The sequence below is a fragment of the Nanorana parkeri genome, unplaced genomic scaffold (assembly GCF_000935625.1).
Source record: "Nanorana parkeri isolate BGI_ZX_2015 unplaced genomic scaffold, ASM93562v1 scaffold1429, whole genome shotgun sequence".
Taxonomy (NCBI): Eukaryota; Metazoa; Chordata; class Amphibia; order Anura; family Dicroglossidae; genus Nanorana; species Nanorana parkeri.
The window spans coordinates 141,482-169,473 of NW_017307697.1; the positions used below are offsets into that span (position 1 = coordinate 141,482).

General features: G+C 41.9%; 1 protein-coding gene across 1 annotated transcript in view; it reads left to right on the top strand.

Annotated features, from left to right (window-relative positions):
* Positions 1 to 27,529, top strand: part of LOC108798211 (melanopsin-A-like) — a 57,089-nt gene extending 29,560 nt beyond the window's left edge. The window contains exons 7-14 of the mRNA XM_018569942.1: positions 2,994 to 3,155; positions 4,524 to 4,631; positions 10,772 to 10,961; positions 21,039 to 21,191; positions 21,535 to 21,603; positions 23,042 to 23,186; positions 26,131 to 26,246; positions 27,407 to 27,529. Of these exons, the coding sequence (XP_018425444.1) occupies positions 2,994 to 3,155; positions 4,524 to 4,631; positions 10,772 to 10,961; positions 21,039 to 21,191; positions 21,535 to 21,603; positions 23,042 to 23,186; positions 26,131 to 26,246; positions 27,407 to 27,529 (1,066 nt within the window). The remainder of the gene's footprint in view (positions 1 to 2,993; positions 3,156 to 4,523; positions 4,632 to 10,771; positions 10,962 to 21,038; positions 21,192 to 21,534; positions 21,604 to 23,041; positions 23,187 to 26,130; positions 26,247 to 27,406) is intronic.
* Positions 27,530 to 27,992: the final 463 nt, after the last annotated feature.

Consider the following 27,992-nt stretch of genomic DNA (forward strand, 5'->3'; position numbering starts at 1 on the left):
GCTGCGGTAGTGACAGCTGGCTCTGCCTATCTAAAGGCAGAGCCAGCTGTACCTGCCCCGTCCGTTCTGCCAGTCAGTGCTGGCAGATCGGAGCGGGGAGAGGGGAATCCAGCCCCTCCCCCTGTCACGGCAGAGAGCCGTGACAGGATCGAGAGGTGAGCGAACCCGGTATGTGTTCGCTCACCTCCCGATCTACTGAGCCGACCTGTGACAGTCTCATTGTCACAGGTCGGCTAGAACTATGAGGTTTTTATTCATATTGCACTTATCTGGCAAATTTGCAGACTCTTTTGCTATTCCCCCATCTTTGTAGTGTTAATGAATATATCCTATAGAATTCTATAGGTCCTTAAAGTGACACTAAGGGGTTGATTTACTAACCTTTTAAACACACCAAGAACGTGTATACACCTCTGTAGTGTGTTCCCTCCCAGCATGATCTATGGGAGGAATCGAAACACCTTTGTAGTGTGTACACACCCAGCAGGTGTGTTGTGCAAAGCCCTGCAATGAATTGCAAGGTAATGTGGTGTAAATTAGCTCTATGTTATGTTGCTTGCGTTGATGAATGCAGGAATGTAAATGCATGAGCTAACCATTTTTGTCTAAACTGTGAAGCAGCATTATATATGCATCATGTGCATGATTTTTCCATATATGGCATTAGTGGAAATATGCTTTTAGAGACTTTTTGGTTGATAAATACGTTTTGCTGTGTGAAAATCACACACACCTGGTGTGTGTGTGTGTTTAGGTTAGTAAATCACCCCCTAAAAATCAGAAGTTAAATCTTAAAAATGCATTCAAGTACTTCAACTATTTAACAAATGTGTGTCTTATTTGTGTATCACTCAGCTGTAGATCCTCAAATCATCTCTGAATTAGTGCTTCCAATGTCCTTCCTTCTGGAGGGTGGCTACTTATGTTCCTTATGGTCCTGTGTGTGTTGTAAAGTAGCCACCGCTTCAAGTTTGCTCCCGTGATGGACTACAATCTCAATACAAATTAGTAAATTTAACATGAGACTGTAGTTTATCATGGGAGTAAGCTTGGAGGGTGGCTACTTTACAACACACATAGGGACCATGGGGAACAAAAGTAGCCACCCTCCAGTAGGAAGGACAGTGTCAACACCAATTCAGAGATGATTTGAGGATCTACAGGTGAGTGATAACCAAATAAGATAAAACATTTTTTTAATAGTTAAGGTACTTAAATGCATTTTTAAGATTTAACTTCTGATTTTAGTGTCACTTTAAGGGCCTATAGAATTCTATAGGATATATTCATTAACACTACAAAGATGGGGGAATAGCAAAAGAGTCTGGAAATTTGCCAGATAAGTGCAATATAGGAGTTCAGATGTGACTGTATATGCAGGTGGCAAAATGTTGCTTGATGCATGCTCACAATATGTGCACTGCAACCCTGAGACACCAAGGCCAAAAATATACATACAATGGAAAAAGACAGAGAGAGGAATTTATCAAAACTAGAGAAGATAGAATCTGGAGCAGTTGCCCATGGCAACCAATCAGCTTCTCTCTTCAATTTGTTGAGTTAAGATTGAAACAGAGAAGCTGATTGGTTGCCATACACAGCTGCTCCAGATTTTGTCTGCTCCGGTTTTGATAAATTCCCCTCAGACTATATATAAAATGCACTGGATGAAAATGGAGAGACATAAAGTGTATCATTGACTACGATAGCAAAGACCTCCTAATATATGGTATATTCTGTACCCACTGGTCTGAAACCTCTTCCAGAACCTTCTAGCCCTGCCCCAGTCTTCTGAATTTTTGAGGGCTATTGCACAGATTTCTACAAGTTCTACAACAAAGAGAAATATAAAAGGCACAAAACCCAACCTGTGCTAGGGCTGCCTGTTGTCAACCCCAAAAATGCTAAGGTGTGAAGACCTAGGACTATAGCTAGATATACACTGACTGTTTTGTCTAGTTCAGCCCCGCTAACAGCATGGATTATTGTATTCTGCAGTGGGCGTGCACCTTGCAGAATACCCAAACAGTGAGTGCAACTCAATATTTTGCAGACCGATTTACCTCTGGGAGTAGTTACGCAAGCAGTTGGAACTTGTTGGGATCAATGGACCATTGTGCAGTCATACAAGACTGATCAATACTACATGCTACTTGTGTAGCTTACTCCATAGGGACCCATTTGTTCTATCTGTTTAGCAATCCTTTGCTACTTCTAAAGATGAATCATCAGCCATTTCAATAGCACAGCTGGACTAACAGAGATCTCGATTTTTAGCTCTAACTTGACTAGACGACTCCCACCAAGTGGTTAAATCTCTCAAAATTAAGACTGTGTAGCCTAGTCCTACTCTGTATTCCATTGGGGCAAAACTAAGATTCCTTGTAGTGTTTTAGTGGCTGTGATGGTGCAACATTTATTCATTCTGTATGCTCCACCTTGTGGTCACTCAAAGGGAGTGCATTGAATAGCCAGATCATTTGAGGTCAGAAAGTAACATCAGAAGCGCTTCTTCTTCTTCTTCTATTATCTGAGTGTACAAGTCCTAAATTACTATGATGGGTGCTTAATAAACTCCCTATAGGAGATAGGACAGTAACAGTCTGCAATGGTGAAAAAAAGCTTATGGTAGAAAACAAGTTAAAAGTCAACATTTCATTTTAAATGTGTAAAATAAAAGACATTTTACTGCTGTAACAATTAAGTCTGTCACAGGTAATGCCTTGCTCCTGTGTCTCCCAAACTAGCTATTGCTACAATGCAGAAATAGAAAATCAGTCAAATTGTAATCTACTGCAAAGACTTGTGTAGCTGACAATCACATTAGAACAGCAAGTGCCCAGAAGCAGACATTAAGATAATTTACTGTAATCTGTAGGGGGTCACAAAATACCAAGCTGTGTAAAGACAAAGAAATTCAGACACACTTTTGCCATTTTGCACAAGAACGGTGTCTCATACTTTCTGTTAAACCCTGCACTTGTCTATAACAGGGCTGTTCATAAAATCGGTTCTGATGACAACAAGGAATCTCACAAACAGTATCAGAAAATGAAGAATGAATGGAAGATGGCAAAGATTGCACTCATCGTCATCCTCCTTTATGTGATTTCATGGTCCCCCTATTCTATCGTTGCATTGGTGGCTTTCGCTGGGTAGAGTATATATAAACTATTCATAACTTTATTTTTTGGCATAACACAATTAATAGGAGTTATTGTTCCAATATTTGAAAGAATGTTTAATGGTGGAAATAAAGTATTTTTTTCCAAGGGTTCCTTAGTATTAAGCCAATAATACATACACAAATGCACATGTATGAATGAACTTGAAACGAGTTTGTATGTAATTATGTTTGTTAAGTTTGTCTACTGGTTACTATTGGATGTTTTTTTATTTTATTTCTACAAGCATTGTTATGTTAGGGGAATCCAGCAGAATTGCAGGACACAGGCTTTGCAAATAAAGTAATGTTTATTAACTTAAACAGCTTCACAGCAGCAAAATAACATAAATTCGTCTTCACTGACCATCTGGAAAACTTAAACAGCGATTCTTCAGTATAACAGAAAATAACAGTCTAACCGACTTGAAGACTTCAGAGCTGCAATTGCAGTTAAAAACAGTCTCAGGGGTCTATTCACAAAGCTGCCGAAGGATCTGGCCGTAGTTTCGGCCGATCCTTCGATGATCGGTCATTCACTCGACTCTATTCAGCTTTGTGAATAGACCCCTCAGACTTTCAGGGTAACTTCCCCAGTCCACAGGTTTCCAGCAAGGATATTTACATGCAGTTTAACAGCAGTACACAAATCCCTACCATATAAAAAAGGGAAAAGGCAACAGTCTCAATCATTATTATTTGGTTGCTTATTGACATCTATTTTTTTATAAAAAGGAATTTAATTGTTCCCTACCGGGGTGCAACTAATGCAAAAAAAAAGAAAAGAATTGGGCTTCCTGGCTTAAAGCAGCAGTTTTAACTCACCCCGTCACTCACAGCTGTTGCTTTTGGACCCTCTTTTTCCTTTCCATCGACACACACACTTCTATATTCCAACAGCCACTATCATCAATCAGGCACCTGTGACCAACCAAGCTAAGTCCCAGAACCTGAGGTGGAGTCCCTCAGCATAGGAACCATCACATCTTGGGTGCATTGTAAATAATGTCCAGGATCATAAGACCTTGGGCTATTTATCACTATATCATGACAAACACAGTCAGATGAAATAAAAGAAATAAAAAAGTAACATCATCGAAGTAATAGAAGAAAATAGCAAGAGAGGGTAAGGGCTTGTTCACACCATGCCCATTGAGTTGTGTTTTTTTGCACACCAACGCACATGTATAGTGTGAACAGGGCATATAGAAAACAATTTGGATGTGTCCTGTTCACATCATACATGTATGTTGGTGTGCAGAAAAAGGCAGCTCAATGGATATGGTGAGAGCAAGCCTTAATGAAGGTTTATGACTTGTAATGTATATTTAATGTCCTTGTTTTTCATATTCTTCTACAGGTATTCTAACATGTTAACACCATATATGAACTCTGTGCCTGCTGTGATTGCAAAGGCATCTGCCATTCACAATCCAATAATCTATGCTATTACTCATCCTAAATACAGGTAAGATTTGTGATGATTGTTAAAAATTACATACTTCGTGTACTAGAGGTGGTGGAGGCCTGTCAACTGTGTGAAGGTGTTGAACTAGAAAGATTATAGGAGAGACACACTTGGGGGGATTTAATAAAAAGTGTCTGAGACAGCTTCACATTTAAATGGTGTGGATGCTCATGGCAACCAATTAGCTTCTATAGTTAATTTTTTTTCACAGAGCTAAAAAATGGAAATTTAAAACCTGATTGGCTGAGACATCTAGAAATAGATGTCTAGTTGAGACAAAGTTAAAATGACATTAAAGTCAAAAACATTTTTCCCTCCCCCCATGTTAATGTTAGCACTTACCTTATATGATGTCTCTTATTCCGATCTTCTTCTTTCCCCATGTTTTCATCTGTCCCTCCAGCGGTGCGGCGGCTCTCCGATCCAGCGCTGACTGCTCTGTCCCTCTGATCCAGCGGTGTCTGCATGCGGGTGCACGCGTCCATAGACTTACCTTGTGTCTCTGCTCGTCTCCCGGCCGAGAATCCGAACTGCGCATGCGCCCGCCCCTAGAACCTTTGCGGCCACACGAGCAGTTCCTTATTCTCGGCGCGGGAGTGCTCAGCGATAACGAGGTAAACCGCTGTGAAAACGGGTTTAAAAAAAATACTTTTTGCCTATATCTACTGCTCGCCAGCAGTAGATATAGGCAAAAAAAACAGAGGCTTTAGAACCCCTTTAAGATAAAGTTGGCTTTAGACACTTTTTATTTATTCCCTCCTAGAGTGCCTAAAAAAGATAGACATATATACTGTACTCTCTAAGGGCCCATTCACACTTGTCTATTCCTGTGCATTAAGATGTGTAGTATCCTGCATAACTGTGAATTGTATAAAAGGCAGCAAATTCAGTTTGTGGGTTGCCAACGCACAGCACACTACAATAAACCATAGTGCATTATCATATTTTGTGGTGTGATGTAACGGATGTACATCAAAGCTGCATTGTCTTAGTGCATTGAGGTGCCATTCAAAGTGAATGGCACCACAAAGCTCTGATCCATGCAATGTCCATGTAGCGTGCATTAACGTGTGTTTTGCATATATTTTATTTATTATGTGTAAGAATAAAAAAGAAACCATATTTTTACTTCCTTTAATTCAGTTACATATGAAATACTGCATTTAAATATTTCATAGTGCTAAAACGCTTATCAGCTTTTTTTTTTGTCTTCTGTGTTTAACGGGAGATTTACCTTAACATCCTGTTTTGTAGCCACAACAGGAAGTTGCAGGAAATTTCTCAAAATTGAGGAAAACTCCCTTTTAGACAGTTGTCACCAGTACCAGATTCTCCCTGTGTGTTCCTGTTCTAGTGAGAATTCATAATTTTGGGTTTTCCCTTCCCATTTCCCTTCACCAAGACAGAGAGATTGGATCTCCCTAGCGGGACACATACAGCTTTTTAAAACTTGACAGAGGTGCCAGCCCTTTCTCATTATATATAAAAAACCTGTCATTAGACCAGACATCCCAACCTGCAAAAACTTATTTCAGGGAGGTGGCTTCACAGGCTACTGTCCTGACTCTAAAAGTGTCACACATATTAAACTCACCTCAACATGTCTTTTACAGTCATTTAACCCACAGTGGGCAATTGAGAAATCACTGCTGCAAACTGTCTTTTTTCACATCTTTCATACATGGGTGCATTTTGTACTTTTTTTTATTTGGACACTCTGCCATGGCACTGGCTGGGTACTTACACTATTTAAACCAAACTCAGTTTGTTTAATTGATCCTGTCTGAAGTCAACTGTAAAGCCCACCAAAGAGAGACAGTCTCACTCTCTCTTTGGCAGGCTTTACAGTTGTCTCTTATCAACCAATCAGGACGTGCGCTGTCACCCCCTCAGTTTTACTAATACTGAGATCCAGCACTGCGTTCTCAGTTTTGTCCATTGCTGGACACTGTATGACGGGGTTGGAACCCATTAGAGGAGAGGAGGAGTACCAAGCACAGCGCTGGCACCCAGAGGTAGTTTGCGTGCGTGCCGCCAGGTATCCTGTAAAGGTTTACTCTGCTAGACTTACAGTATATAGAGCAGAGTAAACCTTTATGCAGGCCCGTCTTTAATACTGATCGGACCCTGGGCAAACATTTTCTTTGGTCCCCCCCCCCCAGGAATTTATCTCACCTCCCCAACACCCAGAAAAAAAAAACAGCACACTGGTTTAACCAGGGCTCTGTGAGGGCTCACCAGGGCTCTGTGGGGACTGGTTAGACCACACAAAGCCTGGTAAAACCCCACAGAGCCCTGGTTAAGCAAGGGCTCTGTAGGGTCTCACTATGGCTCTGTAGGGTCTCGCCAGGGCTCTGTAGGGTCCCAACAGGGCTCTATGGGGTTTAACCAGGGCTGGTGAGACCCCACAGAGCCCTGGTGAGACCCCGCAGAGGCCTAGCTAAACCAGGGCTCTGTGGAGGCCTCACCAGGGTAGCAGGCCTGTGGGGGGTCTCACCAGGGCACTGTGGGGTCTAACCAGCCTTGTTAGACCCCACAGAGCCCTAGTGAGACCCCACAGGGCCCTGGTTAAACCAGCGCTCTCCTCAGGGCTCTCCAGGCCGCCACTCACCAGTACTGTGCTGGCCGTGTCTAGGGGGCGGGAGCTGGCAGGAGCATGCTGACATAGTCTCCATCTGCTGCTGAAGATAAACTCCAAACTCCCAGCCAGAGATCCTCGTGTGGTGGATGGGAGGGGTGAGGTCTCTTCTCATTGGCTGGTGGGCAGAGCTCCAGAAGACCGAGTGGATGGACCGTACAGACGATCGAGGAAACGTATGAGCGCTCAGCCCTGTCACTGTCAAACTGAGAGTCTCAGTTTGACAGCGGCAGGGCTGAGAGCTCACAACGTTACCTGACTGCGAGCGAGGTGATGTGCTGTTCCGACAGGGCAAACAAGGCGCCCCTATTATTCATAGGGGCGTCGGGCCCCTAGGAATAATAGGGGCCCGACGCTGAAGTGCTGTCCTCTGCAAAGGCTCCCCACCTCAGCGTCGAGCCCCTATTATTCAGCCTTGGGCACCAGCTGCTTGCTGCTACTGTGCTGGTGCAGAATCAGCACAGTAGCAGCAAGCAGGTGGTGCCAAAGGCTGAATAGGGGTCCGACGCTGGGGTGAGGGCGAGGGAAGCCTTTGCAGAGAACAGCTGCTGTCCTCTGCAAAGGCTTGCCCTACCCTCACCCCAGGGTCGGGCCCCTATTCAGTCTTGGACACCAGGCCAGCTGCTTGCTTTTACTGTGGTGATCTCTGCAGAAAGCCCCCCCCCCCCCCAGTCGGCCATATAAACTAAGCTGCTGTGCTGTCCCCCCAAGCCCCAGGCCAGACACCAAGCCTCAATTGCTGCTATCCCCCCAGCCAGACTCACTCAGCTGCTGCTGCTGTTGTTCCCTTCCCCCCCCCAGCTCCAGATCATTGCTGGCTTACCTTATCAGTGCAGTGACTTGACTACACACAGGCTCTTCCGCTCAGCCTCCAGCTGTGAGAGCTCCGTGGCTGCCCCTGAGGAAAAAAAACCCTTCCTGCATGTGGGCAGGAAGGTACCAAAACATCACATTGGATGGGGGGATTGGGACGTACCAACTGTTCGGTACGACTCGTACGGAACAGTTGTTACGTCCCAACCCCCACATCTAATGTGATGTTTTGGTACCTTCCTGCCCACGTGCAGGAAGGGTTTTTTTTCCTGTGCTGATTCTACGGTACGACCAAGGCGGTACGGACACCTTGCCGATCCCTGCAAGTTTCTGCGGGCAGCGGGCTCAAGGGGCAGCTGCTTTGGGCCCCACAGCCATGAATGGGCCCGGGGCAAGCGCCCTCTTTGCCCCGCGTTAAAGACGGCCCTGTCTTTATGGGATACAATGTTTCACTTGTGGGCATCCGGGAGCAGCTATCTTATAGTGGGAGACTCCCAAAACATCCAGGAAAGTTGAGATCTCTGCATTAGACACATTTTAGGCTCTGCCCATAACATTGGTTTTGCAAGTGGCCTATTGCATACACATTTTAGCTACCTGTGTGAAAATCTGCAAAACATTATCTTTTGTTGGGGCTTAAAGAGATTTAGGGAGCACCATTTTAAGAGAGGGTGAGTTCTCTGATAGCACAGCGATGGTACCTACAAGAGCCGTAATTTTATCACATTTTATATCTAAACCCAACATTTTCTGCCTACAACCCTAAAGCTGTTAGCTACAGATAATAAAAATAGATACCAAATCTTGTTGTGAGTTGACATAGAACTACATGTTGTCTCCATTTTTGGGCAATGTGGCTTGTTTACACCCAAGTGATGCCCAGCAGGCATCAAACCTTATTGTCTGCCCGTTGCTCTGAAAGATCTCTCTTGGCATTGAACCCAGAATAAAGACAAGCAAAACAGTGATGAAACATTTAGCCTCATGCTCTTATAATTTCAATCTATTTTTTACCTTGTTAGGATAAAACTTCTTATCTGATGATCTAAAAATAATAAGCTTTTTTAAAATAATAACACAAAGAACAAGAAATTAAAACTTGTAAAGAGATCAGCAGTAATAAGCAGACACAAGCATTAAAATACCGTGTCCCCAGCAGACCTTCAAGAAGGGAGAGGACAATGTATTACAAAAGAATCTGAAATGGGGCCATAAATAAACACAATGCAGACAATATGGAGCATGCCTGCTAAATGATTTAGTAGCTTATCTGGAAATGTATGCAGTTTATTCGGAAAATGTGTGGAAATGTTGCACCTCACATACAAGATTTATATCAAACTATGGAAATAATTTAAAATAAAGTTGTCAAAGTGTAGTGAAATGAGCTGAAAATATTCACACAATTGCACTCGCAAGTGGACATCTATACCACACACAATTACACACACAAAAACCACCACTTGGTTCAAAATTGTATAGTAGTTGTGGACTCTCTGCATAGCCAAGTGAATGTAGGCCCTAAAGAGCATCATGGCACAGAAGCTAAAGAACTGCCTGGTGTCCACCAGTGTAAAGCCGGGTATTCACACATATACTGGATTTTCTTCATTCAACCTGCAGACTGAACGAAGAAAATAACAGATTCCTCCATCCACACTGAACAGAGTGAATAGATGAATCTCCCACTCTGAGCATTGTATTCTGACAGCAGCCAACGTTAAAAGCAGGAGATTCGTCCACGATGGACAGCGTGGATGGAGGAATCAGTTATACTTTCTGACTGGCTGCAAGCACTATTCGGGCAAAGATTTTCCAGCATGTTCCTTCAGGAAAAGTCTAATGATTCTGCTGATTCTTGCGTACCCTACTTAACCCTCAGGGAGAAATTGGCTTTGCTGCAGACGGCTTCCATGTTGGGGCCCTCAAATACACCTTGACTGGCAACACTTGACAGAAATAAGACAGGGCACAGATTCATGTGGTAAGACTGAAGTCAAGCAAGAGGTCAGGACAGCTGCAAACAGTGATCTGGAAAAAAGCAGGCATAGGACATAAAGGTGTATCGGACACTGGAACATAGTTCACAGGCCTGGGATCCTGGTAACAGAATCTTAAAGAGGTCTTTGCTCAAGCAATTCCCCATCACACTAAGCACCACTCCATCTTATTGAAGGATAAAAGACAGTCGTGTCCATCTGGTTGCCAGAGCATGCCATTACATAACTGTTGCACATGGACCACTAATAGAATTATGTTTTTTAATGTAAAGAAACAATAATACAAGTTGTCCTAGGATCTAGCTCAAATTCTCCTTTGGGTGGAATGATGGATTGATTGAAGTTGATCAAATATTTTTTTTATGAAATCACATGCACATTTTTAATATGCAATTCTTACTCTTACCTGAACCCCCCTCTTCTTGAGGTGCAGAGAAAAGATCGGTTTAGTTTTGGATGTTCTTATCTGTCAAAGGTTTACAGGGTAACACTAGAAAGACAAAAAATTTAATTATAAATGAATGCATTTCCACAATTTGAGAGAACAGATAACCATTGTTTGAAGGAGAAAAGTATTGTCCAATTAAAACACACCACAATGCACATTTAGCTTAAAGAATATTTTCAGCCATGACTTGTTTTTAGTAATTTTGCAGACTGACTAATAAAGCCCAGTTCTTATATTACAGGATGGCAATTGCAAAGTATATTCCTTGTTTGAGACCAATCCTCCGAGTGGCTCGCAAAGATTCCAGAACCTTTACTAGCTATCCATCTTCCCGGCGCTCCACTGTTACCAGCCATTGCAGTCAATCTTCTGACATAAGTGGACTCCCCAAACTGAAAGGACATCTTACTTCTGTCTCAGATAGTGAATCAGTAAGCATGGTTTTATGTCATGGGATTTTCAATTAGCTTCTCTAGTGAGCACCTTATTCTCTGCTCTTCCTTTTAAAACATGTCACATAATCACTACCTCTGTGTACATCTTTGTCTAACAACCGAGCAACTCCATTAGTAAGTATGGGTCACAGCTGCGGAACACTGCACACAGTGAGCACTAATTTAAGGAAGGTGGTTCAGGTGGAGGGTTCGCAGTGACACTCTATAATGGATGAGAGTGAGGATGGAACCCTGTATACATCATACACCACAAATAACTTAGGATTGTTACCAGAACTGTAGAATTCATCAATGCCACTATTGACGTTCATAGGGGCCGATGAGATCCGTAGTGTAACATAAATTTCCACCAGAATGGGCAGCGCTATATTTGTAGTATAAGTCCCTTTTAGCATACAGTTTAGGCTGTTAAGTCTCCAGTGTTTGTTGCGTCACAAGTACAAGAAACGATTTTAGCAAGTCAGGGTACATCTAGGGTAGTTGGTATTAAGGTATAGGATTCACCAGGTAACGATACTGTCCCCTTAAGGCAATAATGATAGTGTGTACCAATTCATAAGCATTTAGTTTGGCAAGATAGTAAGCAGGTTATTACGGAAGAGCCCTGGGGCCATGCAAAAAAGTCAGAATTCTGAGATTAAAAGTCAGAATTCTGAGAACAGAGACGGATCCCGGTTTCCTCGATCATACTGGTCTGTGCACAAGCGCACATGATGAGGTCGGAATATTTGATTATATCGGCATTCTCGACAGAATACTGGTATCTGCGTTTAGTATAGGGGCATTAGGTTATGTCTGTAGCAACACAAGTACTTGCGGTTTAGCAGTTAGGTAGTGCATAGGAGTAGCTCTCCACCACTCTGGAGTTGCAGTCTCTGGAGGAGAGGGCAAGAGGAGCCTGGTGCTGTGTGCGGCTGGAGTCCTAACCAGGTGGACTACAAGGTTTAGGATGGAGAGCGGTGAAGAGACGTAGGGAATCGTTGCTCAACGTTCTACCTCCCTAGAACGCCGAGCAAGTGAATCACCTGCTGTCTTATCGGAGGACGCGGCATGAAGTGGGAGGAGCTGTGCGCGCCGGCCGACGTGACAGATCCGTGGAGTCGGCACGCCCCTGGAGGGAGAGGACACGCTGCGGCCGTAGCAAACGGATCGAGGTGAGTCTGTGACACTTTGTCAATTACAGGCAACATTTTGGGGGCCACATGGGGTCATACTGTGCCTGATAGAGACTCCAAGTGGCCCCCAAACCTTGCCTGTAATTGACAGAGATGTACACACGTCAATAAAAGATGCATTTGGACATTTGACCTTGGTGTGCTGGTGACATACTATTTCGCATTTGGACACAGCGGCACCATCCGCAGTCACCTAAGCACCCATCCACAAGGGGTATAACGGTAAGGAGTGCGGTGGGATCCCCACAGAATGCTCAGTTGTAGCCTAATACCCATAAGAATGTGCCACAGATTGACAGTTAGCACCACAAAAAATAAATAAATAAATAAATGTTTAAAAAAATCACAGCTAAGCAATAGCAAAATATTAGGAGGTTTAGAAAATTAAGATATAGAATACGATCACATATTAACCACTTGAGGACCAGGGTATTGAACTTCCTTCTGTCCAAGCCATTTTTTACTATTCAGCACAGCATAGTTTGACTGACATTTATTCAGTCATGCAACGCTGTGCTCAAATTAATATTTATAGCTTTTTTGGGGGACACATAGAGCTTTCTTTTTTTGGTATTCAATCACCACTGGGGTTTTTATTTTTTACTTTATTAAGGACAAATTACCAAAAATAAAAACAGTTTCCCCTACATTATGCTTTGAAACAGCCAATTTTTTGGTAAAATATAAAAGATGGGGTCATGTTGAGTAAATAGATACCAAACATGTTAAGCCTTAAAATTGCGCACCCGCGAAACCGCTAAAAATTGCAATACCCCAAATTGGCGATAGGCAATTTAAAAGCTTTTACAGCTCATCAGTTTAGTGTTATCTTTGATGGCCCTAGAATTACTGCTCACAGTCCGACATATGTTATGTAATAATATCTTATATTATGCAGTTATATGTAATATGTGTGGAGCAATTGTCATTTTCGCACGTAGGTGCACCCAACGTTGGTATGTGGGGGCGGGGGACTTAAACATTTTTTTGGGGAGGGGGGGTTTGCATTTTTTTATATGTGACTTTCATTTTTTTTTTCCACACTTAACTTTATTGCTATTACATAGGGGGCTAACATAGGGGGCGCATGTTAGCCTTTGACTCCTAATGTGACCTTTTCCTCCTCCTCAAACGCACATAACAATTTTTTTTTTGCAACACTGCTAATACACTATTTTGGGGGGGGCTGGCCTACACCACAGTGGCTGGTACGCAGTTACCATGGTTTTGGCCAGAAGGTCCAGAGCCAGCAACATTATTTTGTGCAGAGTGTCATCCCTGCCCTCCACCAACCTGTGGAATGTCATGAGGCAGCAGAAGGCAAAGGAGCAACACAAGGAGGAGTGTTGGGGTGGAGATCTACTGCCTCCATCCCAGAGTTAGCCCAAAATGACCCACTCTGAGGAGGCGGTGCACAGTAACTCTTTACCACATTTCTTGATGGTGGCTGGATTCCTGTTCTCAGGGCATAGCTGCAATGGGGAAAACCTACAAGCATAGGCTGGCCACCTTTCCACAACAGATCTTTGGCTTTAACACCTGTTCCTGACATGGGTAAAGATGCCTTTTTTTTTGCAGCATGTTCCTGGATATATTTGCAGTACAGTTGTATGCATCATACCACTACATATTTATGCCCCCTTTTGCCAAATTTACCATTTAGGGAATTCCCTTATTAGAAAACAAGGTCAGGCAGGCCTAATGTGAGAGGCAGAGGTTCCACACATGTAAGTCAGTAGAATTTTACATAAGATAAGATCGTCAGCCCAGACATTGTTCTCTGATGTAAAACTGCATAAGGAATAGGACAGTGAGGTTTCAAAGGAGTTCGAAGTGTCACTTAAGTAACCCAATGAAAGAAAACAGGAAATAATAATTAACTCATACAGCAGAGTTAAAAAAGCAGATCAATGACAAGATTTTCTGAAGCCATAAAATGAAAGTATATATCCAGTGTTGAATTCTAAAAGAATATTGTATAGTGGCTCAAACAATCTAAATATGATTGATTTAACCGACTCCCGGCCGACCGCTGTAGAAAGATGGCACGCACAAGCGGGAAACTGCCAAAATGTAAAAACAGGCAGCGATGCCTGTTTACATACAAGCGAACCGTCGCTTACAGAGCCAACGGAACGCTTGTATAATGCACCAGTATGTGTGCCCCCCCTCCCGCTGGTCCCGAGCTATGCTGTGCCGGGTGCGAGCACGGGACCAGTATGGTAGCTCTGTGACAGGGGATCAGAGGGAGGTCGGTACACAATCTCCCTCTGGTCCCCTCTCTGGTGTCAGAATGCGGGAGTGATGTATATTACATCACTTCCACATTCTGCTGTCGCTCTCCAGCTTCAGAAGCTGGAGAGAAGCTGATCAAGCAGATCTCTGCTTCATCAGCTTCTTTGAGGGATCCCTAGGTGACATTAGGGGTCTTTGAGACCCCTGATGTCTCCATAAAGAGGACCTGTCACATCCTTTTTGCTATCACATAGGGGGGTTTCTTAGCCCCCCTATGTGATAACAATAAAGTTAAGTGGAAAAAAATAGGAAAAAAACTATAAAGTTGCAAAAAAAGTTACACACGTTAAAGTCCCCACCCATACATATACGCATTCAAACATGCGTCGGGTGCAGATACGTGCAAAAACGATGATTGCGCCCATTACGTTGCACATGTTACATATCGCCACGAACATCGCAGTGATAATTCTGACCAGGGCCACCATTAGAAATCATGTGGCCCCATACTGCCTACATGGCTAGTTCCTCCACCCCAGTCACCTAGACAAGTGGAATGAGGTGGCATATGTGGCAAATTGTGGGTGTGGCAAAACTGCATGGGAAATTGTAAAACATGAGCTGTCATATAGGGATCAGAAGTATGTAATATATATAGTTCAGGGGTTAGGAGTAAGCAAGGCAGAGTGCAGAGGTGTCATGGTCTAGGGACCAGGGCACAAGGGTACGTGAGCTCCTGTGTTAGCGGAGTTGGTAGGAGTCAAAGAGGCGGGATATCGGGGATGTAGGTCACAGGGAGAGAGGAACGAATGGTCTGTGCGTTCTGAGGATGCACTAGAGGGCGCAGAATCTAAGGAGGTGTCAGGTATTCGACAGAGCCTCTAGTGGTGAGGATGATTGGCTGCTGGACACCTTCCAGGTTGCGGCCCTCTAGCGCACCCACACAGACGCAAGGGACTAGTTGAAGCAGCGGGGAACTGGATACAAACAGGTAGGGAAGAAACTTGTAACCAAGGAGGAGGAAGACAGGAAGAGGGAGAGAGAGAGAAAGTCTCAAGCAAAAGTGCAAACGCACAGCAGAACAGCAGAGTATACTGAAGAGAATAGATAAGCAAGGACACTAGGGAAGGGTAAGCGGCTTAGAGGCACACCTAGGAGCAGGAAGGTGCAACGTACAAAAGTAAACGAGATGTGCGTTGCACATGCATACAAAGAAGCAGGATAACAGAGAGAAAAGTACACAAAGAAGCACAAAAGGGATGTATGCACACAGGGGGTGTGCAGACAAGGATGAATCCAACACAGCCACCAGGTAAGAGAGGAGCACAGAAATAAAGGGGTGACAGCAAAGCAAAGGAAGATACACTGGAAGGTAAGTGACGGAGTAGAAGTACAACAAGCAGTAAATAGGAGGAAGCAAACAGACAAAGACTGGAGAGGGAAAACACAGTAGAAGTAAGGCAATGAAGGCAGTTTGGAGAGGCGCACAGGTGAAGGCAATTAAGGCCTGCAACAATATACTAAAGGAACCACTGAAATACTATAGTAGGGGTGCAAGGAGCAAAGCAGGGGATAACGCCAAACAGGGATACCAGCTGGTAGAGGGAAGCCAAAAGCCACAGGGATCCAATAGCAAGCGCAGGGAATAGGATCCCAGGGGTAGTTAGAGACACAAGGGGTACGGAACAAGGCAAAAGACTTGTTGCTCACACCAAGAGCAACAAGTGAGGAACTCCTAAATAAGGGAGAAGGAGAGCAGATTGGCTGCAGCCTTGTGAGACACCATAGGCTGACAGCCCAGAAACAGGGAGCAAAGCGAAAATCCGGCACGGATTTCTGGATATTGTGACAAGAGGTCAGAAGCAAATAAGGCAGAGTGCAGAGATCAGGAGCAAATAATACAGAGTGCAGAGGTCAGGAGCAATAATTGCAGAGTATGTACACACACATCTGCATTATAGGCATCATAAACCTGTCACCCAGCACCCTTATACAGCCTGCTGTCCCCCTGGCACTGCTATCCCAACACTTAAAAACACTTTAAATCTAGACTGATAGACACTGATGAACACAATGTGGTTGATTTACTAAAAAGACTGTTCACTGAGCAAAATAAATGTTCATCTTGGAAAATGTACCGTATATACTCGAGTATAAGCCGTCCCGAATATAAGCCGAGGTACCTAATTTTACCAAAAAAAACTGGGAAAAAGTATTGACCCGAATATAAGCCGAGGGTGGGAAATGAGGCAGCTACTGGTAGATAGATACCAATAAAATTACATTAATATTTATTTAAAAGAAAAATAACCTAGCTCTGTAAGTGGAAAAGGGGGTACAGGGCTACATATCATGTACTACGGATCATTTAACCCATTCATATTAGCAGAGGATAATTGTAAATCTATTGTTCAGTGCATTCTATATGTAGTATATAGTACATGTACATATAGAGTGCCTGCAACAATACATTTACAATGATCCTCTGCTAACATGAATGGGTTAAATGATCCATAGTACAGGGCTACTAGACATGTGCACTGCCAAAAAATTCGTTTCGTTTCGGACGAAATTCGGTAGCGTTCGCACGAACGTTCGTTTCGTTTTCTGTTCTTATTCGTTAATTTGCCACGAAAATGTTCACTTGTCTTATTGAATAAGTTGGAACTATGTTCACTTCAATCATCCAATTATATACACGCAAATATCCCATTTTTTTAAATTCCCTTGCACAGGACTGGTTATTAAAAGTGAACATAGCTTCACCTTATTCACTAGCTAAGACAACATTTTCTGCTTATTTAGTAAATCAACCCCAGTGTCTGTCAACTGGTGTAATAAAACACCCTCTGCACTACATAAAGATTTTTCCAGTAGTTCAGGGGTTGGTATAAGTACATTTGGACTGTGACTGTGTGCATTTATATGGGGACTGAAGTCTTTTGTGAATTCTAATATATTTTTTTTACAACAAGAGTTTTGATATTTTCTAGATAAACATTTAAGAGGACATGGAATTTGACCATGCCTATATCAAGGACTCTGCCTCAGATCTGAAAGTCTATCCTGGTGTAAATAAACTGCAGTTCACAAATACTCAGAGCCTCAGCCTAGCATGTAACAGTGCTCCTCGTCTTTACTGCTATAGCCATCCTTCAGGTCCAGGATACAAAGTTTCGCGCACCACGGCCAGAAAAAAAAAAAGGAAAAGTGGGACTTTTGGCATAGAAAAGGCCAAATAAAATAAACAAAGCTTTACTCACTGCAGGTCCAGGATGTCCACTTTGTCCAGGACGGTGGTGGCCTCTGAGTATTCAGCTAGTGGTCCATTGGTGGCACTGAGACAGGCAGGTGGCTGCTTGCTGTTGACATAGCCCAGGCTCCCACAGAGCAGAGTGGGTACCAGGTTGGGTAGGCAAAGTGCGGCGGGCTGGGACAGACATGTGCCCGGCTGATGCACTGGAGGAGGGGGAAGAGGCCGCAGCATGTGTGTGCTGGCATTGCAGTTGCTGACAGCACTGGCTCAGTTCCCACGCTGCTCATTCTGCATTCCCCACCAGCTTGTTCCCATTTTTCACAGTGTCGGACCTAAGGAACAAAGGGCCCTGGTGCAAGATTTTATTCACACAGAGAATACCGAGCCAGTCACATTAGATTTTGTACAGAGGAGCTTGCACTCTAATGCAGAATGGCACCGGCTGTAGAGGGACTACAAATCCCAGTAATGCATTATACAGCAATGCAGAACAGTATATGAATTGGACTCAGGGCTTAGTAATGCATAGGACTCAGGACTTAGTAACGCACTGGACACGGGGTGCCGTTCCTTGCATATGCAGCTCCTCTTATCTGCCATTGCTGGGCCCCGGCCTCCTCCACTACCAGACCGACGCTGCTAGGGGCCCGGGCCCCCAGGTGGCCCTTACCCCCCAAATGGTGGCCCTGATTCTGACACATGCCTGTTTCAGGTCTGTCATTCAAAAATATTAAAACCAGTACCAGCCAGGCAAATTTCAGAAGGCGGTCAACAATGGCAGCCTTCATACTTGACATGTATACTTTAGGTGAATGATCCAAAACAGTTGGTAAGCAATACTTTTATTTTCATTTCTGAAGTTGCCAGGATAGGAAAACGTTTTATTGGGTTACCGTTGTAGGGTTTCTGACCTGTGTATATTTTTGTCTGTGTTTTCCCGATGCAAAATTTTAATAACAATACAAAATAATTAATACAAAACACTTCAAGTCATCAACAACAGTGTACATGTTTGAGGGGAAGAAAAAACTGTGATGTTAGTCAAATATTTTGCAGTACTGTTATTTTACTTTTTTGAAATGTCTACTGTAAACCCCTGCTCAAGCCTAGAACAAACCACTGTTAAGCAGAACAAAGCAATTTTATTTAATTTTGCCCAACTCCAGAAAACATTTTCATTGTAATGTATAATAGAGTGGGGAAGATTTCAAATCTCTACCAGGTTTTTGTAATGTCTCCATTGTGAAAACCTCCTGTTCCTTTTTGTTTTGCTACCAGTCACCAGGATAGAAAGTGAAGGAAATCTCGTACTAGAAACACAGACATGAATAATAATTTAACAGATGATTAAACTCTTCCCCGTTATATTAAAAATATATTTTGATTGCTGTCAAGGTTTTCTTTGAGGGAATTACCCCTGTTATTTCTTATAGTTGTCACAGATACATAATTGAAAAATGTTGTAATCCCTCCTTATGCTATTTAAATGTAAGAACAAATATTTGGGTACTGTTAGGTTTAAACCTTTGATTGTACACTACAATACTAGACTAAAGCTGTGCACAAGCAGAGTTTTCTGTAAGCATAAATGACTAAGCCAGCCCATTTCACCCAAGGTTCCATGGAACCCTAGGGTTTCCCCAGAGCCCTTCTCCACTGAACAGCAATTTAAAGAAGCGTTATACTGACCACTAGTGATGGACAGATACCAATACTAATATTTGGGCAAGTACTCGTCCAAATGCACTGATACTTAACCCGATACTGGAACTTCTGGTCAGAGGGAGATTTCCTCTGACCGGCAGTGCCACGAGGGAACATGGAGCCAATCAGGAAGCTGGGCCATGAGTCATTACCCGCGGCCTGGGTTCCTGATTGGCCAGGAAGCCAGCTCCTTCCTGTTTGACCAGAAAGACAGTTTCCCAGCCAATTAGCATCGAGCCGGCCAAACAGCATGGAGCCGGCTTCCTGGCCAATCAAGAAGCCGGGCAGCGGGTAATGACACACTGCACGGCTTCCTGATTGCCCGGGAAGTCAGCTCCATGCTACCGGAACTACCGGTATCGGTACTCAGAATCACCGAGTACCGAAATATAAATCCCTACTGACCACCATTGTACTCCAATGTAAGGGAAAACAAACATTTTTAGTACCTTTATTATTATTTATTTAATTTCATTTTACTGACTGACAATAATGGTCATAAAGAGTGGGTGTCAAATGTGCAAAGTATGCTGCATTGCTTATTATTTTATTTATTTTTATAGTTTAACTTACTGTTCACATTAATATACTGTGGCTGTAAATATTATAACTATTAACAGGGATTACCTGAGATCTTCCTCCATATTAAAAAGGTTGGGAAAGGCTGGACTAAAGTAAATAAATTATCCTTTAAGGTTAGGTCAAGCTTATCTATTATTTGTCACTTTTGGTTATTAATACTTGATAATAACCACATTTCAAGAATACTAATAGACCCATTTTAAAGAATTAGTTGTCTACATCCCAAGTTGAGCAAACAAGAGGTCATGCAATGACCAAAACACTTAAAGTTGTAGTCATGTAAAAAAAGGCACATTTACAAAGCACAGCAATGTGTTTTACAAATATGCAAAGCCCCTTTCTTTTTCATGAATGGGGGAAAAGTGCCGGGAGGAGGAACATCTGGTCACATGACCTGCCCAAGTCATGTAATCAGCTTGTCCTCCTATCATGGAGTGTTTACTGCAGAGTTATTCAGAGGATACTCTGTAAAATACCACAGGCTAAGTATCATATAGCAGTATCCAACCCTTTGTTATAATTGTGCGTGTTATGGTCACATTTTTTAATGTATACGAATTCTCCGGGTTTTTTTTACCAGGTTGCAGTCCAAAGTTTGTTTTATGTTTTTACAAATGACACTTAAAAGTTAGCTACATGCAATGTATTAAAAGGGTCAGTCAACACAAAAAAAGATTTCACTTGGTGCTAGATGCTTTAAATATCCTTTTAGTGCCTCATATTTTTAGAGAATTTTAGTGGAGAAATCCAAACATCCTGATTTACCCACCTACTGCAAGTAAGACTAGAAGTCTTACCTCACTGGAAAATTTCCCCTTGTTGTAACAAGAGAAGAAAGTCTTCAAGGTAAGGGGGTTGAAGAAAAGAATGCGTGTAAATCTTGCAGTTTAAGACCTTGAAAGATATCAAAACCATTGAGCAAAACAGCTTACCAGTGTCCAATTACAACAGAAATATCTATTTGGTGTAGACTGACTCTTGTGGCGACTCATTCATTCCATTGTCCATTCCATTTTCACCCTGCCAGCCATCCAGTTGTTTCATAGAAAATTATCTGCAGCACATAAAACAGTATGACTCTTTCCAATATATTATTTGCAGGGCTGGACTGATATTGAAGCTGATATTAGTAGTATGAACTCCAGGCCAGCCAGTAGGCAGGTTTCTTATGAAATGGGAAAAGACACCACTGAGCTCAATGACATAAAATCCAAAGCTAAGCTGAAAAGTCATGATTCGGGAATTTTTGAGAAGGTAAATGTACATACTGAAATTTTCATGTTCATATCTTCAATGTTATGTTAAAGGTTCATTTAGTTCTCCAATTTGACCCTTTCCATTGTTTTCGGTGCTGACCATTAAGTTGATGTTTTGTGTTATAGTTATACTTTTTATTACGACATAAAAAAAGCAATATGTTGATATTTTTTACAATTTCTGCTTTTATGCATGTGTGCCATAACAATTTAATTTTAAATTATGTTTCCATGTGTATCTTAGTAATGCTTGGATTTGAATTTTAACCGTACAAAACATTTTTTTTACTTTTATTGTAAGGTTTATTTAATAATAAAAGTGAATGTTTAATATGTTCTAGACCTCCATGGATACAGATGACATATCGCTGGTAGAAATTGGCCCATCAGATCGTAGCTCTCCTCTTGCAGTAAGTATATGTTACACCATAAAAGTTTCTAGAGTCTAGGTATACAACCTAAAAAACAAGAACAACGAACAGCGCTCTCAAAAGGATGCTAGATGTGGTGAGTGGGGTGTGCAGTATGCTGCTCTAAGAGAAAGAAGGAGAATGCCTGTAAAAATTGCAATGGTAGCACAAGACCGCAATCTCCATATGATTACATAGTATGTGGAGACTGCCAGTCTCTATATGAGGAAACAAGAAAGGACTTACTTGTGAATCCTAGAGGTGTGACAAGAAATGACTCTGGTAAAGGATGTGTATGCAGTACTCCTCACTGTGGATCTGTGACATACAGAGTGGGCATGGTTGCGATCAAGCGATCGTGTTGGGGAGTCAGTGCGGTACTGAAAAGGCTGTAGAGGCAAAGGAGTCCAGGCGGTGGATGGTCAGAACCACTACTCCTTCTGACCGTCCACCGCCCGGACTCCTTTGCCTCTAACACCGCTGTCACAGGGTTCGGATGCCACCTATTTCCATCGGACCCACAGCCCTCTGACTCCATCCACCAGCACATGGCAATCTCTCCGCCAACCAGAGCCGCCTGGTCTGCATAAGAGCCTTTTCAGTACCGCACTGACTCCCTAACACGATCGTTTGATTGCAACCATGCCCACTCCGTATGTCACAGATCCACAGTGAGGAGTACCGCATACACCTTTGTGATCCTTTACCAGAGTAATTTCTTGTCACACCTCTAGGATTCACAAGTAAGTCCTTTCTTGTTTCCTCATATAGAGACTGGCAGTCTCCACATATTAGGTATACAACCTGAAGATTGAGAGCCTAAATGAGCTTCCAAATAAATCTGTGGACGCTCTGGATTGCTAGAACTAATTATAATTTCTAATTCATTTAAAAATATATTTTTGAGACCCTGAACAAAGTGTTTACTATAATTTAGTCATGTACCATGAACATTATACTTGCAGCATCGAAATGCTGCCGTTATTAATAAAGCGTCAACCTTTTCTTAAAACACCTACCACTGTTTCCCCATTAGAAGTTTCTTATTTCCTTATGTACCATAGGTGTATATTATCAGTGGTGGCTACAAATATTACCTATAGTTTATTTTCTGTAACACAAAGTGTGGACAAGGTATAGTAATTCAGCATTGGGGAAAAGATGAACCGCAGGGGGCCCACATGGAATACTGGTGATTACTGCTTTGCCCCTTGTTTCTTTTCTTGGGTACAATTTTTACAGTTCTGGCCCTCTTCAAAAGCACACGTAAACACCCATAAATCAATTTTACAAACTTGATTGCATATTTCAGATTGTTAGATCTGTAATTATTTATTCATTAAAACAAACCACAGTTATGCCATATTGCAGCTTATAGATCTAATTACAAATGTGCTTTTTATACTAACAAACCTTGTTTTCCTATTTCATATTAAAGACAGGTAGAAGTTTAAATGGCCATGGACATAGAAAGGGGGACCCTATCTCCCGTGTAGCTGCATCACGAATACCCAGTATCGTAGTGACCTACAGCAATCACCAAGCCAACCAGGAAGCAGTAGAGCATAACTCTACATTGCCTGGTAACAGGATCAATGGACCAAAACATAATACTACAATTGCCACCATCATTACCGAAACAATACCTGAAAACATGGAAACATCAACAAATCAGTCATCGCCAAAAAAAACATGACGTTTCCTAGAAATGTAATATATATGTTGACTATTCATTGTGCCATAATTTATTCTGGTTACTATACACAGACCATGGAAAAAGGTAGCTAGTTATGTATGTATGGCAAATGTATCATTCTATGCCATCTGTATATTCACCACATGTATTAATCCGTAGTGACTGAGATTCTATGCTGAAACTATAGATTTGCCAGGAATTTCATTTTATGTTTTTGAGAAAGAACTACAAATGTCTTTGATTTTTTAGTTGTTGTGAAAGACAAATTGAAAGAGTAATTAAAATGGCAAAATATAGACCATGTGAAGGAAATTATATGCAGAATGGAACAAAAAATTTAGTTTTCACATAATCATTTCCAATGTTTTAACATTTCATTTGAAATGTGTACATTATTTATGCTGTGCAAACACAATATATTATTAGTATAAAATGCAAATAGTTTCCTACCTATTGAATGTGACATACCAGCAGAATGTTACTGTAATAAAAGTACAATGAAATAAATACTATAGAAATAAAAGAATTTAAAGAACAATTCTGGGGAACATAGAAAAAGCACTTTTTTTTGTTAACTAATATGTTCTCCATTTTCCCAAAAAAGGACAACATTATCATTTTATTTTATGGCAGCAAACTAAAAAAACACGTTCTACTTCTACTGTTTTTTACCTCCTCCTGCTCATGTGATAGCACTCAGACCTGTTGATTGGCTAAATTATTGCAATAAGGAGGAAGCTTACATGCCCCTACAAACAGAGGAGGATGGGGTGTTTACATTGGGTGCACCAAAGGTAAGGGTAAGCACATAGAAGGTGAAGATAAGCGAACCTGTGGAAAAGTCTGACACTGGTACCATAGAATGTCAAATTTTTAAATATGCCTCACTCCTTGTGCTATACAGTCATACAGATAAAAAGGATGGACAAATCAGAAAAAAAAATCTGATTTCTTCATAAATCTCTCAGCATGCAAAGCAATTCATATGCTCTGTGTGAGTTTAAACTATGTAATTAGGTGTTTGGCTGACCAATCCACAACAAACAATTGTAGATTTCTTTCCTAACACTACTGTGGGAGAGGTAGCAACACTCTCAAATATTACCATGGTTCTTTTCAGTTTGTTCCTATAAACAGGGGCAGGGGGCATTAGCACGGGTGACTAGCAGCACACATACGAAAAAGGTATGGACTGCCCTACTTATAAAGTAGTCATGGTTGGCATTATTTGTTTAATTGCTTAGTAGAAAGGTCCAGCATTAAACATTTCTGGTCATGAACTGGCTTATTTGTCAGCAGATATATTATGAAGACTGAAGTAACTCTTGTACGATTAGCAATTTATACCAAGAAAAAATCTGTAGTATCGCTACAGCATCACTTGGGAAAAGGGCATCGCTGTAGCATTGCTTAAGAAAAAGACTCAAAAATGCTGAACATGCCTGTCTTCTTTGGAGTCTAAGATCTCTGATATACTGTATACAAAGAACAGCCAACCAAACTGTTTGAAGATACTATAGAGACATTTCAAAGCATAAAAGTAGATAAAGTAGAAAACTGTATTATTCAGTAAAGGTTTACAAAATCTTAAAAGTGTTTTTTAAAGCTCATTTACAGTTTCAGTACCATTATCAGTTGTTGTAATGCGGTGTTGAGGATTCTAGCCATGGCGTCACTTAGCTCTGGATTTAGAAATATCTTTAATCTCAGAACTTGCAAACCAGTATTCCAGCTCTTTTTTCATTTTGCCCAACATGATTGTCGAAGGAGTGGTATTCAGTGTGAAAAAATACCAATAAGTTGTACCCAAGAACATATACCGTATATTTGTCATTGACACACACTGCATGTTTTATTTTGTCTTGCTTCTCACATTCACAATGGGGATGTATCAGACCCAAAAAATAAATAAGTTAGCTACTTTCCCTAACCTTAACTCAAACCCTTAACTTTAACTTAAAGTCATAAGCTATTGCAAATGCTAATTAATCCACTTACGAAGACATGCTGTTATTTGATGGTTAAAAGTTTCAGCTTTCTGCAGAACCAGCTGGTCCCCTGAGCACTGGCCCCGATTTCCTGTTTAAGGGTAGCTCCTTCCCTTGCAGCGTCCCATGGCACTACCCTCATTTGTGCTAGTAAGCTGGGTGTGTTTTCACAAGCAAAGCCACAGCAAAGCAATCAACTCTCCTGCTCCTAACTCTTCCCTTCCCGAGATAGAAGATGGACGGCTGCTGGAGACTGTGCTCTCCCTTGTGATCCTGTATTTTACAGGAAGTTCAGGAAGGCAGAAGTGAGAGAGTTGGAGCCAGCTCTTCTGAAACAGGATGACTGTAATTGTTTGGGCAAGAATGTCAAGACATACTTTACTAGGTAATGTGTATGTGTTTTATCTTGATTCATTATTTTTTTTAAAGGTTTGAGAGTTTACTACTACTTTAACCCCCAAATGTCAACCTAACCCCCAATCCTAACTATCAAACCCTGATAGAACCCCAGTAATTATATTATCATGATTATCATGCTGAAACAAACCTGTATATATTACTGATTAATGTTTGGCACCAAATACAACAAGTCAAGTTATCATTGATGAAAAACATGCCCGGATGTGTCTCAAGTTATACGGAACATTTAGAAATGGTATTTGTACCCAAGCACCCCAAATACCCTGAAAACTGTCCTTTTTACCACAAATTCTTCCTGAAAAATGAAAGTAATCTTCCTGGTATGTGAGTGTGCCTAGGCATTCCTTTGTCTGCAGCCTCATAAGCTGTATATCTCCAGTGTGCATCTAAGCCTCTAATGGCTCTGAATGCTGGTGTCACCAGATATTGCAGTGAGATTTGATAATGTTACTACTCTCAGTGTCTGTCATGAGGAAGTAAAACCTGTCTCTACCAAGATGGCTGCCTTCAGACAGAGACACAATGGAAAGAAAGGCATGGTAAGTCTGTAATTGATGAAGATCAACTCCAGAAGACTCCAGGCATTACTGATGACTCGTTCCTTGCCTTCTGCCTGCTCTTTATTGGGGCACAGCTTCCAGAGGTTAGTTCTTTTTTAAAAGATAAATTCAGCACACAGTGATAGTCATGCAATTTACCTCCCAATTGTCCGATGTAAATATCTTAATAAAAATGTATTATATCTTAAAAGTCTTTTACTACAATTACTTTTTATCCAACACTTGTTGGTTTAACCAATCACTTTTTGCATTTCAATTATTTGTGATCCGCACCATGGCAAGTTTGGTAGGGGATATGCCCTTTACTTATATACTTTGTAAGATAAGTAGCCATGTGAGATTCGTTCTGTTCCAAATTGAAATTCAGACGAATACCGGCAAATGTGGACATTCAGATGCGTCCAAAATAAAAAACGATCGTATTCAAACTTTCCGATAATGAAATTCAGATGCAACCAAAATGATTTCTGAATATCATTTAGAATGGATTTACGTTGTTAAACGTTAAAAAAAATTATACCAGACCCTCTGGGCTGGTTGGAATTTTAGGGGGGACCCCAATGCCAAAAAAAAAGCACGTGGTCCCCCCTAAAATCACTTACCAGACTCTTGATCCGAGCAGAAGCCTGGCAGAGCAGGAAAGGGGGGTGAGCGTGCACCATACCAGGCCACATACCAGGGGTATGGAGGACCAGAGCTACGAGACAAGGCTACTAAATTTAAACATGTTCACATTGGAGGTGAGGAGATTAAGGGGGGATATGATCTCCATGTAAAAATGTTCAATGGTGGTAGCAACATTAGCGATAAACTGTTTAAAATTACTCCATTACAAAAACTAGAGGCCACCACCTAAAATTGGTGGAAAAAAAATTCCAGCACAAGGGGCGAAGGGGGTTCTTCACAGTAAGATCAGTTAGGGTCTGGAACTCACTGCCACAGGCGGTGATTTCAGCAAATAATGTGGAATTGTTCAAGAAACTTTTGGACGATTTCTCAAGGGACCGTAATATACAGGGGTACAGGTACTCCTAGAATGAGATCCTAATAGGTTGGACTTGATGGACTAATGTCTTAATTCAACCTCAAATACTATGTAACTATGTAAGTATGTAACATGCCCTCCTGCACCATACCAGGCCACATGTCCTCAACATGGGGAGAATGCTTTGTCTGGGGCGTCGCCCTATGTTGAAGAGGACAAGGGCCTCTTCCCCTCAACCCTGGCCCGATGGAATCTAAGTGCCGTCCCGCCCCCGTGAATGAGTAAGGGGATGTTGTTACCACTACTCATTCACCAAATAAACAGTAAAATATTATGTGGATCTACATCGCTGGACGACGTGATTGACCTTTAGATTATGTTGGATGGAAATTTTTTTGTTTTTAATAAAAGATTTGTCAACATTTTTTTCAATAAAGGATTTTTTTTACGGTGTGGTGTGTTTATATACTATTTTACTGTATATGGTGAATGAATAGGGGTAACAACTACCCCTTACTCATTCATGAGGGGGGTGGGATCTAGGTGCCCCCTATGAAGGGGACACCTAGATGCCTATAAATTCACCTGCTCGCAGACCCCTACAACCACTGGGCCAGGGTTGTGGGGAAGAGGCCTTTTTCCTCATCAACATGGGTTCCCCCCGGCAAAGCACCCTCCCCACGTTGAGGGCATGTGACCTGGTATGGTGCAGGATGGGGGGCTGCACATTTGTCCCCCCC